The 15,499-nt window shown below is 40.3% G+C and overlaps 1 protein-coding gene across 6 annotated transcripts in view; it reads left to right on the top strand.

Moving 5' to 3' along the window:
- Positions 1-15,499, top strand: part of PLCE1 (phospholipase C epsilon 1) — a 219,957-nt gene that overhangs the window by 145,968 nt on the left and 58,490 nt on the right. For all 6 annotated transcript variants that reach the window (XM_070752402.1, XM_070752405.1, XM_070752404.1 and 3 more), the window contains exons 6-7: positions 2,057-2,315; positions 4,492-4,706. In XM_070752402.1, the coding sequence (XP_070608503.1) occupies positions 2,057-2,315; positions 4,492-4,706 (474 nt within the window). The remainder of the gene's footprint in view (positions 1-2,056; positions 2,316-4,491; positions 4,707-15,499) is intronic.

Below are 15,499 nucleotides of genomic sequence, written 5' to 3'. Positions count from 1 at the left end.
ACATCACTCCATCAGTCAATGTGTTGAACGTTCTGTTAAATTGCATATTTTATCCTCACCCACTGAACTTATAGTTTATAAATGTTTTGACAGAATAGAATAAGATGGATGACAGAGGTTATATCATTTTAAAAGACAGGTCTTTTTTCAGAAAACTCAAGGGACCTTATTTATCTTATGGAAAGATAAACAAGGAAAACAGGGGAAAACTTTTCAGTCTCTTAGTACCACATTTATACATAGTTTTAAAAAATGCTAGTTGCCACCCTGAAGGAAAGACATACTTTAGATAAATTTAGAATATATTTTATCAAATCCACCATGTTAAAAAACCTTGCTCTATTTTTCATTATTATTCGTGATTTCTCATACAGCCATATCTTCTCTCATTCGTTCTCAATAAAACGTGCACATTGGGAAATAAAAGTAACTTGATGAGATAGAGCAGAGGCAAAAACTAAAGGAAGCCTTATTCTTGAAAATATTTGTAGTTTCTTCATTCTATCCATTTAGCATAACATTTCATAGCATCTTGATCATGTATTCTCTGTTTGAAGAGGACTTTTTCCTGCTGGTTTGTAATATTACATAATGATGCATATGATTTAATGAAATTATATGATGACAAATCTAATCTGACATACTTACAGTATAAATTCTACATTAAACAGTCTTCCTTTTGCAGTTGGCAGTTTTTATTTTGAGCATCTTTTTAATTCAAGTGTAGATAGAATTAACTGAGTAAGATGAAAATCAGGAATATGTACTCATTCTCCTTATATTCAAGTCCTCAACTTATGACCACAGCGGAGCCCAATATTTCTGTTGCTAAGGAAAACAATTTTAACTGAGTTTTGTCCCATTTTATGACATTTCTTTCCACAGTTGTTAAGTGAATCACTGTAGTTGTTAAATTAGTAACACAATTGTCAAACAAATCTGACTTCCCCGTTGAATTTGCCTGCCAGAAGGTCACAAAACACCAAGGTACATCATAAATAAAGTCAGTTGCCAAGTGTCTGAATTTTGATCACGTGACCATGGAAATGCTGCAACAGTCATACAGTTTGGGAATTGGTCATGTCACTTTTTCCAGTGACTAAATAAACTGTTGTAAGTTAAGAACTACCTGTATTTAGAACAGGGGTACCCTGTCTGTAGGCTGCTGCCCACTAGTGGGCCGTGAAGGATTTGCAAGTGGGCCGTGAAAATGGCCAGCAAGCGAGTGCATTTCTTGAGCTGTAAGCAACCATGTCTGTGCATTTTCCTTTTGTATAAGCAGCAAGCTTGCGTGAACTATCTCCTTCCCCCTGGTCCACAAAGTGGGTCTGCAAAATGCTGGGGAATTATAATTAGAGCATGTACAGTGGTACCTCTTCTTAAGAACTTAATACGTTCCGTGACCAGGTTCTTAAGTAGAAACATTCTTAAGTAGAAGCAATTTTTCCCATAGGAATCAATGTAACAGCAAATAATGCATGCAAAACCATTAGGAAAGAAATAAAAGCTTGGAATTTGGGTGGGAGCAGGAGGAAGAAGAGGAGGAGGACAGTCGCTGCTGATGGAAGAAGATGAAGTGAAGGGAATCAAAAAAATCCAAAACTTTAAGGCTTAAAAAAAAAAAGAGGGACTCTGAAGCAGCCCCCAGAGAAAGGAAATATTGCTAAAATCTCACCCACACGAGCGTCCTCACGTGAGATTTTGCTTTGGGCACAGGCACAGAAGCAAAATCTCATGCAGGGGTATGCGCACAAGTGTCGGGCACACACCTGCTCGCACCGGCCTCCGAAGCCCACTAAAAAGTCCTATTGGATCGCTGATCTCAGTCGTTCCACTGTTACCAGACCACACTAAGACTAGATAAAAACACACATGTGCTAGGGCAGAACACTGCTCAAATAAATAAAGCAGGTTTATCCTTTGGGATGTTTACATGGCTAACATGATTAATTTTGCAATGGTAATTGTATGACAGTAATGATATTTTCATGACATTTGTTATTACTTCTAACAAGGTATGTACAAACAAGTAAACAGTCTTATATTTTCTAACTAGGTCAAGAAAAGTTTTAAAAATGTGGCAGTTCATGGACCAATCTGATATTGAAACAATGCGCAGCTTGAAAGATGCTATGGCACAACATGAATCATCGTTTGAATATAGAAAAGTTGTCAACAGGGCTCTGAATATCCCTGGCTGTAAAGTAGTTCCTTTTTGTGGTGTATTTTTAAAAGAGCTCTATGAGGTTTTGGATGGGGCTGCAAGCCTCATCAGACTTTGTCCTCAGTATAATTCTCAGGATGAAACACTAGAGGTAATTTAATCCGTGAGCAATCTTATTTAAGAAAGTTGTTATATTTCATGTTTGTGTGTGTGTTGAGGGGTGTAATTGCAAAGTTTGTTTGATTGATTGAAGCTTTTACAATTGCAATAATGTTTTATCTGATAATTATTCAAGTTATCTGCTAGATAAATTGCTAAACTTTTCTCCAACCTTATATAGTGCTTCACAGTGCTTTTCAGCACTCTCTAAGCGGTTTACAAAGAGTAAGCATATTGCCCCCAGCAATCTGGGTCCTAATTTTACCGAACTTGGAAGGATGGAAGGCTGAGTCAGCCTTGAGTCTGCTGAGATTCGATCTGCCAAACTGCTGGCAGCCGGTGGTCAGCAGAAGTAGCTTGCAATACTGCACTCTAACCACTGCGCCACCAAGGCTTTTCTATGTTGTTAAGGCAGATTCCATGGAAATTATCAAAGCACACTTGTTATAACTGGGACAGTCAGATAATCTTGGTCCCAATGAAGTGTAGAAGGTTAGTCACCTGTGTGTTGCCCCTTATTTTTCCTTCTGGTTAACTAAGGGTATTCTAAAAGACAATCTGTAGTTGGATCCTGGTGGTGGTGAATTCATCCTTGAAAGAGAGAAAGTGTCACTGCTGCTTTCTCATAGACTTTGGTCAACCCATTCCTCAAGAAGCCATCTCTATATTCAACTATTTTGGGTAATTTTTTGTGCCAACTCCAATCTTCACTTCTTAGAGAAGCTTGTTGAGAATATGGTTGTGTCACAGTCTCAGGGAACCCTAGACATTCCCTTCAGCTTGGTTTCATACTTAGATACGCAACTGAAGCAGCGTCCATTTGTGGTTGACCTTTCACAGAAGTGGGACAGGAGAAATTGAGCACATGACCCATTGTCTGTGGGGTCCATCGGGACATAACATTTTCCACTGTCCTATTTAACATGTCCAGTACACAGAGGACATTCTAGTAGGCATGGTCATACAACTTAATTTTTTGTGCCAGTTACATTCTTTCCTGGACTGAGATGCACTGCTCATCATCTCTCACACCTTAGGTACTTCTCAACTGCATATATGGGTCTGTCTTTGCATTTTTTAATATGGAGTTGCAAGCTTTTCACAAAGCATTAAAACTGGAGGTGCTCCAGAGCATGGGAGTTGGAAGATGACCTGTGCATTGTTGTTGTCTTGCTGATGGCTTTTTATGTGACGTTGATGTTCTTTTTTATTTTAATGTGTTGTGCGGTGACCAGAGTTGGAATTGCAATAATCATAATCATAATCATAATAGGAACAGTTGGATTATTCCATACTAGAATTACGGAGATTAAATCTCTATGCAAACTCCCTATGCCAAACAAGAATTAATTAGTAAGGTTATTAAATGTCTTTCTCACATATCACATACTCACACATTCAATTCCTTAAGATCTGCTTAAGTTCTTATACAAAATAGGTTCCTACTAGGTTTTTAAAATACTTTTTTGGATTACTAGCTAACAATTGTCTCCTTAAAGAATGCAGTTAAAGGGAGAAGGAAAAAAACAACCAAACTCCCTTAGGCTTATGGATTTGTTGCTATAGTTTGAAACTTCCTTGGTTTCTAAATCAGCAAAAATGTAATAAATACATTCCCATGTTCCACAGTGAAATATTCTGGTTTTGTCATTATTTCCAAATAAATGCCCTTTCAAATTTACCATAACAGCAATATCAGTGTTATCAAGAACAGAGACTGTTCTGTGAACTGAATTGAAGTGCCAAAGCAAAATTAATGATAGACATTCCAGGCATGCAAGTACATTTTGGTATGTGCCAAAATGTATTCTCATTTAAAGCCTATGGCTATTTATTTAAGAATAGACCTCATTCAATTCCGTTGGGCATATTCCTGAAGTAGGAATGAACAATGAGAGCAATAGCATTTATATTTATATACCGCTCCACAGTGCTTTACAGCACTCTCTGAGCCATTTATAATATCAACATATTTCCCCAACAATTTGTGTGCTCATTTTGCCGAAGGATGGAAGGATGAGTGAATCTTGAGCTGATAGTAGATTTAATGGGATTCCAGAATGGGCCAGAAACATTACTGGATAATCACAGTAGTAACTTGTATTCCTAATCTTTAGCTATGAATAGTTATAAAGTCAATGCTTAATGCTGTATCTTCTTTTTTTTAGTTTGTTGCAGAATACAGTGGTCAAGATAACTATTTGCAAAGGATAGGTCAAGATGGTCTGCATGATATAGGAAAAGAATCTATGGCTAATTACATATTTCAAACAATTCGAAGCTGTAACCGAAGCTTGGAGTCAGAAGATGGAGAGGATAACTTTATTGACTATGAAGGTGGAAATTCCAGAAAAAATTCTTTGAAAGACAAAACTCGCTATCAGTAAGTTTAAAAAAAAAATTAGATCTTCAAGTTACAGCATTAAAAAATGTATGATGTATAAAGCATAGCTCAAATAATTGTCCACAAATGTCCAGTCATGACCCTAAAATGGCATCAACCTTATACAACATAGAAAAATTGAAAGAAAAGGAGAACCCTTGAAATTTGTAAGAATCTATGCCCGCAGAATTCAACTCAGTAAGGATGAATTTCATAGACAGGAAGCATTGTGACAACTTCCATTTGTACTTTTCTTATATTTCTATATATTTTCATTAAGTAATATCGTCATTATGAGATCTTAAATTTTTAAATGTAGTCATATTGGCAACCAGGGCCGCCGATAGACGGGTACTACAGGGAGCGTGCTACCGGGCCCCGGGCAAATTGGGGCCCGCAGTCAGCGGCTCCTTGCACTGAGCTCCCGCTCGCAGCTGTCCCCTGGCTCCTGCTCGATGCCACGGTTTTCGGCGCTGTCCTGCTGGGCCCCAAAGATGGAAGGCAGGAAGAAGGAGAGCTCCATTCTTCTCGCCTTTTTCCCGCCTTCCGTCTTTGGGGCACAGCAGGACAGCGCCGAAAACCGCGGCATCGAGCAGAAGCCGGGGGACAGCTGCGAGCGGGAGCCCCAGGAGGGAAGTACCGGCAGTGCCCCGCCCAGCTGAAGCTTCACTGGCGTCGGCGGCAAATGTCCTTTGTGGCCCGGTGGGAGGGGGGGGCTGCAGCGGCCGCAGACAGTCGCAGGGAGATGGCGGCGGCGAGAGGGAGCTCCAGCTGGGCTGGGGTTTCGGGGGGGCCATGAACGCCGCCCGGAGCCAATGGCTTCTTTTGGGCTTACTTGAATTCCTGCTGCTGGTAAGCGCGCGCGGGTGGCCGGGTGGGAAGGGCGAGGCGCGAGGGGGAGGCAAGTGGAGAAGCGGAGAGAGAGAGAAGTGGACCAAAAGAAAGAAAAGGGAAAGAGAGGGAGGGAAAGAGAAATGGAGAGGAAGGAAGGAGGGAGGGAGGGGAGGGAGGGAGAGAAGGAAGGAAGAGAAAGGAGGGTAGAAAGAGAGGGAGAGAGAGAGGAGAGAGAAAGGAAGAGGAGAGATAGAAAGGAAGAGAGAGAAAGAAAGAGGGATAGAAAGAGAGAGAGAGTGAGAGATGCTCAGTGAGCCTTTCTTTGAAGTTGCCTTTCTTTCTTTCTTTCTTTCTTTCTTTCTCTCTTTCTCTTTCTCTCTTGCTCTTTCATTCTTTTTTCTTTCTCTTGCTTTCTTTCTTTCTCTTGCTTTCTCTCCTTCCTTCCCTCCTTCCATTTCTTTCATTCCCCCTCTCTATTTTTATTTCTCTTTCATTCTTTCTTTCTCTCTTTCTTGCTTTCTTTCTTGCTCTTTTTCTTTCTCTCTTTTACCTTCCCTTCCTCTATTTCTTCTTTTCTTTCTCCTTCCTACCTTCTTCCCTCCCTCCCTTCCTTCAGTCCTTCCTCTCTTACTCTCCCCTTTCATAAGTTTCCTTGCTTCCTTCCTCTGTTCCTGTCCCTTCCCCCTTTCTTTCTTTCTTTCTTTCTTTCTTTCTTTCTTTCTTTCCTTCCCTCCCTCCATTTCTTGCTTTCCTTCTCCTTCCTCCCTTGTTTCCTCCCTCATTCCCTTCTTTCACTCCTTCTTCTCTTACTCTCCCCTTTCACACCTTTCCTTGCTTTCTTTGCACCCTTCCTCTGTTCCTGTCCCTTCCCTCTTTCCTTCCTTCCTTCCCACCCTCCGTCCATTCATTCACCCATTCCTCTCTTGATCGCCCCTTTTACCATTCCTTCCTTCCTTCCGATGTGGGCCTGGGCCAGCAGAGTAGTTTGCTTTTGCACCCCGTCTCGAGCTCCCTTGGTGCCAACCCGGCCCTCCCCACTTCAGAGAGAAGGGGGAGAAAGAGAGAGAGAGAAAGAGAAAGAGAGAGATAAAAAGAGAAAGATAGAGGGAGGGAGAGAAAGAGATAGAAAGAGACAAAGAGAGGGGGAGAGAAAGAGAGAGAGAAAGAGAGAAAGGGAGATAAAAGAGAAAAAAGAGAGAGAGATAAAAAGAGGAAGAGAAAGAGAGAGGGGGAGGGAGAGAAAGAGAAAGAGAAAGAAAGAGAGAAGGGGAGAGAGGGAGAGAAAGAGGTAGAGAAAGTGAAAGAGAGAGGGAGGGAGAGAAAGAGATAGAAAGAGAAAGAGGTTGGGAGAGAGAAAAAAGAGAGAAAGATATAAAGAGAAAGAGAGAGAAAGGGAGAGAAAAAGAGAAAAAGAGAGAGAAAGGGAGAGAAAAAGAGAAAAAGAAAGAAAAGTAGAGAGAGAAAGAGAGACAAAAAGAGAGGGAGAGAAAGAGAGAAAGAGAGAGAGAGAGATAGAAAAGCAGGTGGGGGGGCACACCTATTTTGCCAGCCCTCGGATGGGCCATAGGGATCCAGTGTATGTGGAGGGAGAGGTCCCCAGCTTCTGTTCTGCAGAGGGGAAGCCAAAGTCCCCGCATGGGTTATGCAGAGTGCCAGTGTTTGGGGCAAGGTGGGGGGTGGGGTCTTCCTTAACCCCCATTTCTTTGGTGGGGCTAAGAGGCCTGCCCAGCAGGGCTGATGTGTTGCGGAAGGTCTTGTCGAGGGAGACCAGTGGAGCCCCCCCCCCCCGCTCCCATCCCCAGGGAAGGGGGTTCTGGCATCACTGCCACTGGCTTTGGAAAGAAGCCCCCGGCCTCTTCAGGGGGTGGAGGGAGGGGTCCATAGCACAGGGCTGGACAATGGCTGAAGACAGTTGACTGCAGCTTTCAGAATTCCTCAGCCAGGAATATGAAGAAGACAGTTTGAAAATTTAAAAGGGAAGGAAGGAAGGAAGGAAGGAAGGAAGGAGGGAGGGAGGGAGGAGGGAGGGAAAAGAAAAAGAAGAGAAAAAAGGAAAGAAATAAAAAGAAGAAAGAAAGAAAGAGGAAGGAAGGAAGGAAGGAAGGAAGGAAGGGGAAAAAAACCAAAAGAGAAAAAAGAAAGAAAAAGGGAAGGAAGGAAGGAAGGAAGGAAGGAAGGAAGGAAGGAAGGAAGGAAGGAAGGAAGAAGGGAGGGGGGCCCCAGACACTTAGGCTGTATGGGGCCCCAAAATTCCTGATGGCGGCCCTGTTGGCAACCATCATCCAAAATATCTCTAAATCATGACTGAGCATGGAGGTATTTGATTCCCTGGACCGTTTCCACTTTATGTATGGCCTGTATGAGATGTATGATTGTTTTTATGTTAAGGGTTTTAAACAGGTTTTTTTTAAATATTGGATTTGTACTGTTTTTTCTTGTTGTGAGCTGCTCCGAATCCTTGGAGAGGGGCGGCATACAAATCAAATAAAATCAAATAAAAAAATGAATGAATAAATGAATGAATAAATGAATAAATATATATTTGTGGCCTAAGAAGGCATGTGGACAAAATTCTTAGATGTGACCCAAATGGTGACTTCTGGGTGGGTGAGCGAAGCCATGTGCTGTAATAGCTCCCAGATGACCGGCAGGTATCCCTCAATCAGGAGCATTTCACCCCTGTGTGACCTTCAGATTCCTCTAAAAGATGATACCCACTTCTGTCTCCTGCTTTTGTCTACTTTTAGACATGGGAATATAGTATCCCAGTTCTCGAAAGTACTAATCAAATAATGATGCTCATGATGTTCAGTCATGACAAGGTTAAATACCCCTGATTTAGAGTTTGATGGATGTTTTTCTGCTTCCAGTTGTAACTTTCCTTGTGTGGATCCAGTGCTTGTTATTTGGAGAAATTTATAGGGAATCCTGATGGCATTACATCTACCTAAGAAAGCCTCTACTTACAAACTTTTCTAGATAAGAACCGGGTGTTCAAGATTTTTTTGCCTCTTCTCAAGAACCATTTTCCACTTACAAACCCCAGCCTCCAAAACTGTAACCGGAAAAGGCAGGGAGAAGCCTCTGTGGGGCCTCTCTAGGAATCTCCTGGGAGGAAACAGGGTCTCCACCCTCCCTGTGGTTTTCCCAATCGCATGCATTATTTGCTTTTACATTGATTCTTATGGGAAAAATTGGTTAATTATTTAAGAATCTGGTCACAGAATGAATTAAGTTCGTAAGTAGAGGTACCACTGTATCTCCTTTTCTAAAATTCTTTTATATTTTTTTGTTATTAACAAAGAACCGTTTGGAAGGGGGAGATAGAACGAATTCCTTGTTGAGGACTATCAAGGCTCAGAAAATAATAGATTTCTACTTTTCTTTCTCAGCTCTAGCAGAGCCATAAAGCAACTCAATTAAGTATATAATGAGAGCTCACTACGATATACCTCTACCTCTCCAGATGAGAGATCACTAAGAAATACCAGGGCTGTGGGTTAATTTAGGAAACAAGACAAAACAGCCCAGAAGAAAGCAATGGAAGACCAGAGCCACCTAGATGGTACCAATAGCATTTAGATTTATATACTGCTTCACAGTACTTTACAGCCTTCTCTAAGGGATTTATATATTGCCCCCAATAATCTGGATCCTCATTTTTACCGACCTTGGAAGGATGGAAGGCTAAGTCAACCTTGAGCCTGGTGATCTGCCAAACTGCTGACAGCTGGTGATCAACGGAAGTAGTTTGCAGTACTTCACTCTAACGATTACACCACCGTGTAGTCTAAGTTGCTATTGCTATAATATGATGGGTGGTATCTAAATTTGATAAAGAAATAATAAATAAATAAAGAATGAATGAATGAATGAATGAATGAATGAATGAATGAATTTGTATTGTTGCCATAAAAACTGGATGTCCTTTCAATCACAAGTTGAGCTCAAGGACATTAATGTAGGTTTTATTTTTGAACCATGGATATTATACCGGTAGGTAGTAAGTTACAGTTACGGTACTTTAAAATTGAAGCAAAAAATTCTGAACTTAACCTCAGAAGAGGAAGAGAGATGGTATGAATAGGGAGGCATTTTTAAAACACTAAATTATAATTTGATTTTTAGAATGACATTCAGCTAAACTGAATACAGTGGAACCTCGACATACGAGCAGCTCTACTTACGAGCTACTCGAGATAAGAGCTGGGAGGGGAGCGACATTTTTGTTCGCCTCCCGAGCTCACATTCGGGATACCAGCGCCAAGGAGCTGTCTCCTGAAGCCGAACGCTAACTTCCGCGTTCGGCTTCAGGAGACAGCTCCTTGGCGCTCGTATCCCGCGTGTTTTAAAAGGTTGCAGCTGGCCTGGGGGGTTCGGGGGGGTGCTGGCAAGCCCCCCAGGCCGGCTGCAACCTTTTAAAACACGCGCGCCGCTTCGCAGCTGTCTCCTGAAGCCGAACGCGGAAGTTAGAGTTCGGCTTCAGGAGACAGCTGCGAAGCGGCGCGCGTGTTTTAAAACGTCACAGCCGGCCTGGGGGGCTCGGGGGGAAGCCCCCGAGCCCCCCAGGCCGGCTGCCACGTTTTAAAACACGCGCGCCGCTTCGCAGCTGTCTCCTGAAGCCGAACGCTAACTTCCGCGTTCGGCGGCAGCGGTTTTTTTTTGTTGTTGCACGGATTAATTGACTTTACATTGTTTCCTATGGGAAACAATGTTTCGTCATACGAGTGTTCCGACTTACGAGCCTCCTTCCGGAACCAATTAGTCTCGTAAGTCGGGGTTCTACTGTATGTCATTTTAAAATGTATATTCCCAATTGTAATTCAAGAATACGTAATTTAAAACAAGGGTGTACTTTAACGTCTTCTAGGTCCATTCCTTTCGTCAAGAATTATATGTGGAACTGTGGTTCTAAGATTCTTGGAATCTTCAAGTTTTATATTCCCTCATGACGTAATTACTTTCAGGCAAAATTATTTCATCTCGTACATGAAACTTTAAGCAGCGTACAGATGCAGCTAGGATATAAGTCAGCGATGCCAGAAATAACATCATGCCATCTCTGTTGATCTTAGCTTAGAACATTATATCCTGCTGGAATAGCATTCTAAATCAGTCAAAATAAAGGTTATTTATTATTGTTCCTAATCCCATTACTTTTAAGGACATGTTATCTGAGATTCTTGAATTATTTTCGGAAGAGCTTATCAGGGCTAGTAAACTCTTTGAATATTCACACTAGAGCACAGCCATTCAGCACAGGTGTTGTTTTAATTATGACATATGGGAAGGTTGCTATTCTTTGTTCTCGGATCTCCCAATTCTCTCTGTGTGGTGAGAAAACAGCTGAGGCCAGAACATCGTGCACTTAAATGCACGTTATGAGAGAGCAATGAAAACTTTTTTAGACTACACTGCATCAACTGTATCTGCAAGAAAAGTTATAACTACTATTTATTTCTCTTTTTCTGATGAATTGAGAGTTGACAGCTATGATGTAGAAAGATAACATTTCTCCTAGGCATATGACCCAAGAACACAGTTCTGTTAACCTATGAAAGCCACTGGGTGGTCTGTGCAAGTTACTATCTGTCAGCCTAACTTTATTCTAAATTTATAAAGTGCTACTGATGCTATGATCTTTAAACAGGAATCTTTATCTACCTACCTACCTACCTATCCCAGGTAACATTAAACATCTAGGTAACATCTAATGTTATCTATCCATGTAGCATTAAATCTCAAGGCTAAATATCTTATGAGTATCAAAACACACCGCTATTAAATTATTTCATGAAATACATGTATTTATTTGTTGACATTTATTTGTTGCCCATCTTGTAGTGAACAACTAAAACAAACCTTTTGGTGTTCTTGCAAAGCAATTCTGCCATATAATTATAATAAAATTATAAAATAATTACATTGCAAAATAGAAGCATTGCTTCCAAGAGACCTTTTTATGTGCAGTATGCTTATTCATCCAAGTTCACAGAGCAGCCAGATGTCACCATCTCTTAATCATCAGTTCATGTTTCATCCTCTTTTCTGTTGTTGTTCCTGTTAACAGGGATAATGTATTTAGACTGAAATACACACAGCAGTAATTTGTCAGTTTTTTGGTAATGGCTTTGAAGTCAGTGGAGGCAGTCACCATCTTTCCTTTTCTCTGCCATTGCCCTAAAAATGTGACTTGTGAGCATGCAGACATGGCAATTTTAATGCAATTTTAAAATTAACTTTTCCCCTTGATTCTATGTTTTCTTACAATGTAGAAGAGACATATTCACATAGATGGGTGATCTATCTGTAAGTAAACAGGGTTGTTTAAAAAAATACATGTACAGTGGTGCCTTAGTACTCAATTGCTTTGAAACTCATTGAATTTGGGTGGAGTCTCCCACCACCGGTGCTACTGGTTCTAAGAACTGGTCCAAACTGGGAGCAATCCACCGCTGGTATACATCAGATGTCATTATAATGAAACATACGAACTGCAGGAAAGAAAGTATGTTTACATCTGGACATGGCCAAAATCAGAGTAAAATTTCGGTAACATCAACATTGAAAAGAAGCATTATAAGCAAGCAGTAACAAATTAATCATTAGAAGTGGCTATAAAGCCAAGCCATTTTAAAGCTACTAAAAACATATAAAGAAAGACAATTTGGCTGGTATAAACTACCATGCTGGCATTAATGAAATCTGACTCAGAGACAGACAAGTTAGGAACCAGTACAGTTGAAATTTTCTGCAAAAATGGACCAATGAAAGAACTGACTAGAAATCAGCTTTATTACATTATTTTACATGTAAATCATTTTAGTTATTTGCTTTGATTAGGGTTTTTTTTTGTTTGAGATTTCAAGCCTCAGAGTTATATCACTTTTAAAAAAGCGGGTTGTTTATTTTGGGGAGGTATAAGTTACATTTTTTTTCCCTTGAAATACTCTTATGGAAATCAGTACATTCTTCACAATGCTGTCTTCCATTCTTCTATTCGGTTGTATTTCACAACCTAAATAAATGCACTAATAAGTCCATTGGAGTTGGGCAGCTACAATGAATTCGAACAAATAAATAACTTAATGTAAACAATTATTCCCTCATAGGTTGATGCAAAGAGTTTATGAAGACTGACAACAATTACTTACCACAAACTGTTGTGGATTGTTTTGAATGGTCATTTGGTCCTTCACATACTTCATCCACCTTTTCTTTAGTAAAGTGATAATTTTTCCTTTATTTGAAGTAGCTATGGAACGGTTCTAGGCAGTGAAGGGCTACCAAAAATTTTACTACCACACTGTGGGCGTGGCTTATGCATTTTGTTTCAACATCTTTCAGTGCAAATTGGGTGCTGTGGGGTGGAGCTCCAAATTTTGCTACTGGAACTGCGTTCCTGACCGTTCTCGTAGGAGCCCATCACTGGTTCTAGGTCTGTAAGGGGCATGCATAAGGCACCATCATGCCTACCATCCCTGTCCTACTGTCCTATTGTCCAAATTTACCTATACCTACTTGCTTTTGTTTATGTTTATATCATGCCTATTATCTTCTACATGTTTTGACAAATAAATAAAATAAATTAAACAAACAAGCAAACTGGAGGACAAATGATTTTGAACATAAATAAAAAGTGGTGTCTTGCACTGAAAAAACAGTTTGAAATAGTTTTGAGCAAAAATTTGTAGACATGCAAAGCCATGGATATAAATACATAAACAAACACTTGAAGAACAATAATTACAAGTAATGATCCTTTGTTTCTTACTCACTAGAGGCAACAAAGGGAGAAGGAGGAAATGATGGTGAAGCATTGTGAAGACTATACAGTGATACCTCATCATACGAACTTTTTGAGATACGAACCCGGGGTTTAAAATTTTTTTGCCTCTTCTTCTGAACTATTTTCACATTACTAACCTGCCACCGCCGCTTGGATGCCCTGCCTCCAGACTTCTGTTGCCAGCCGAAGCACCTGTTTTCGCATTGGTGGGATTCCCCTGAGGCTCCCCTCCATGGGAAACCCCACCTCCAGATTTTGGGATGCGGTAGGGGAATCCCAGCAGGGGAATCCCACCAGTGTGAAAATGGGCACTTCGGCTGGCAATGGAAGTCCGGAGGTTGGGTTTCCCAGCGAGGGAAGCCTCAGTGAAATCGCAGCATCGCAAACGCTGGGAAACCCCACTTCTGGACTTCCGTTGCCAGCCGAAGTGCCCGTTTTTGCGCTGGTGGGATTCCCCTGGTGGAATTCCCCTGCAGCATCCCAAAATCCGGAGGTGGGGTTTCCCATGGAGGGGAGCCTCAGGGGAATCCCACCAGCGCAAAAACGGGCGCTTCGGCTGGCAAAAGGGGTGAATTTTGGGCTTGCAGGCATTAATTGCTTTTCCATTGATTCCTATAGGAAACATTGTTTCGTCTTACAAACTTTTCACCTTACGAACCTCGTCCTGGAACCAATTAAGTTTGTAAGACAAGGTATCATTGCAGTTCATCTTTGTCTATATTTTCACTGCAGCCCAACTGTGAAAAGAAACATTATAAACAACCTGACCTCATATAATTCTAAACAAATATAGAGTATATTAATATTCAGTTAATCTACATTTGTGCAGAAAACACAAATGCCTTTTTCTAAATGTGCTCATTCCCTTAATATGTATGTGAGATCATCTTTGCTTCCTGACAAAAGAGCTTCTAACGTAATTATCATCTGGCATCAGTTCTTTCTGGGCATATGAACAATATCTGATGTTTGTTTGGCTAATCTTCTTGTCCTTTCGTCTCATCTCTTGACCTCTAAAAATGTTTGAAAATCTTTGGATTTGCTGTTTAACAATTTACAGCTTTTTTTGGGGGGGGGGGGATCAACTTATTATTAATTGAAGCTTATGGTTTTTAAAAAACATTATATTTGTTAGATATTAAACTTGAAAGGCTTTCCTAAAAATAAATAGAAGTTTTCATGCATTAGAATGCAGAAAAATGGAGCCAGTACACTGTATCTCTAACATCAGAAGCTGGATTTCGCTAATAACATTCCTGTTGGCTGATTTATTTTTTATTTTTTTATTTTGCAGTTTTTCTTTGTTTCAGTAGAATTCCACTTAAAAACAAGTGCTACTAAACTGAACTTCATCTTTTTCTCTTTATTCATATACTTGTTCTTCTATCTCAATCATAGCCATTTTTGGTAAAATGTAGCAGCAAAACACATTCATTTTGATTGTATTGAAAATATTATTTACCTAAAATTTCATTCTTCATTCTTTTATGGTAAACTAAAGGTTTTTTTTTTTACAATTTTCAAAATGAGAGAATTGTCGGAAATTGAAACACTAATGGAATAAAAAATTATTATTATTATTATGTCATTCTCTGTTATAGCCCTTCATTTCAGTTTTGACATCTGCTTTTGATGAACCATATTGATATCTGTAGTAGTATATTTTTACAGCAATAAATTTGGAATCATTGCTCCATACTGTTAAAAAGTTTAATTCTGAGTCTGAAAAAAATTCCAATGTTTCTTTACTTCCAATTCATAATGAAATAGTGCTTTTTGAAATACATTTTCCACAATTATCAGTTGGGCTTATAAATGTATGAAGTACAGTATATAATCCAGAGGTGGGCTGCTAAGGCGGAACGGTGACGTGTGCTCGCCTCTGCCCAGGTGCAGTAGCATAATTGCGCTGGACTCTGCTACCACTCAGAGCCACGGGGGTGAGCACACGTCACCGTTCCACCTTAGCAGCCCACCTCTGATATAATCATATTATTACAGACTTGTCTATCACTTATGTTATATAGGCTGGACATTGTGGCTTTGGCATGCATTGAATAATTTGTGGTGATGAACTGTTTTAAGGATGTTTGTTAGATATTTTCCTTTTCTGCATCCCAGCAGGGAAGGCCTTGCTTGATACTGCATGCACATATTTGTCACTTTTAAA

Source organism: Erythrolamprus reginae, chromosome 5 (genome assembly GCF_031021105.1).
Source record: "Erythrolamprus reginae isolate rEryReg1 chromosome 5, rEryReg1.hap1, whole genome shotgun sequence".
In the NCBI taxonomy this organism is placed as follows: domain Eukaryota; kingdom Metazoa; phylum Chordata; class Lepidosauria; order Squamata; family Dipsadidae; genus Erythrolamprus; species Erythrolamprus reginae.
Note: the sequence above shows the minus strand (reverse complement) of the source record. Positions and strands in the feature narration are given on the sequence as shown.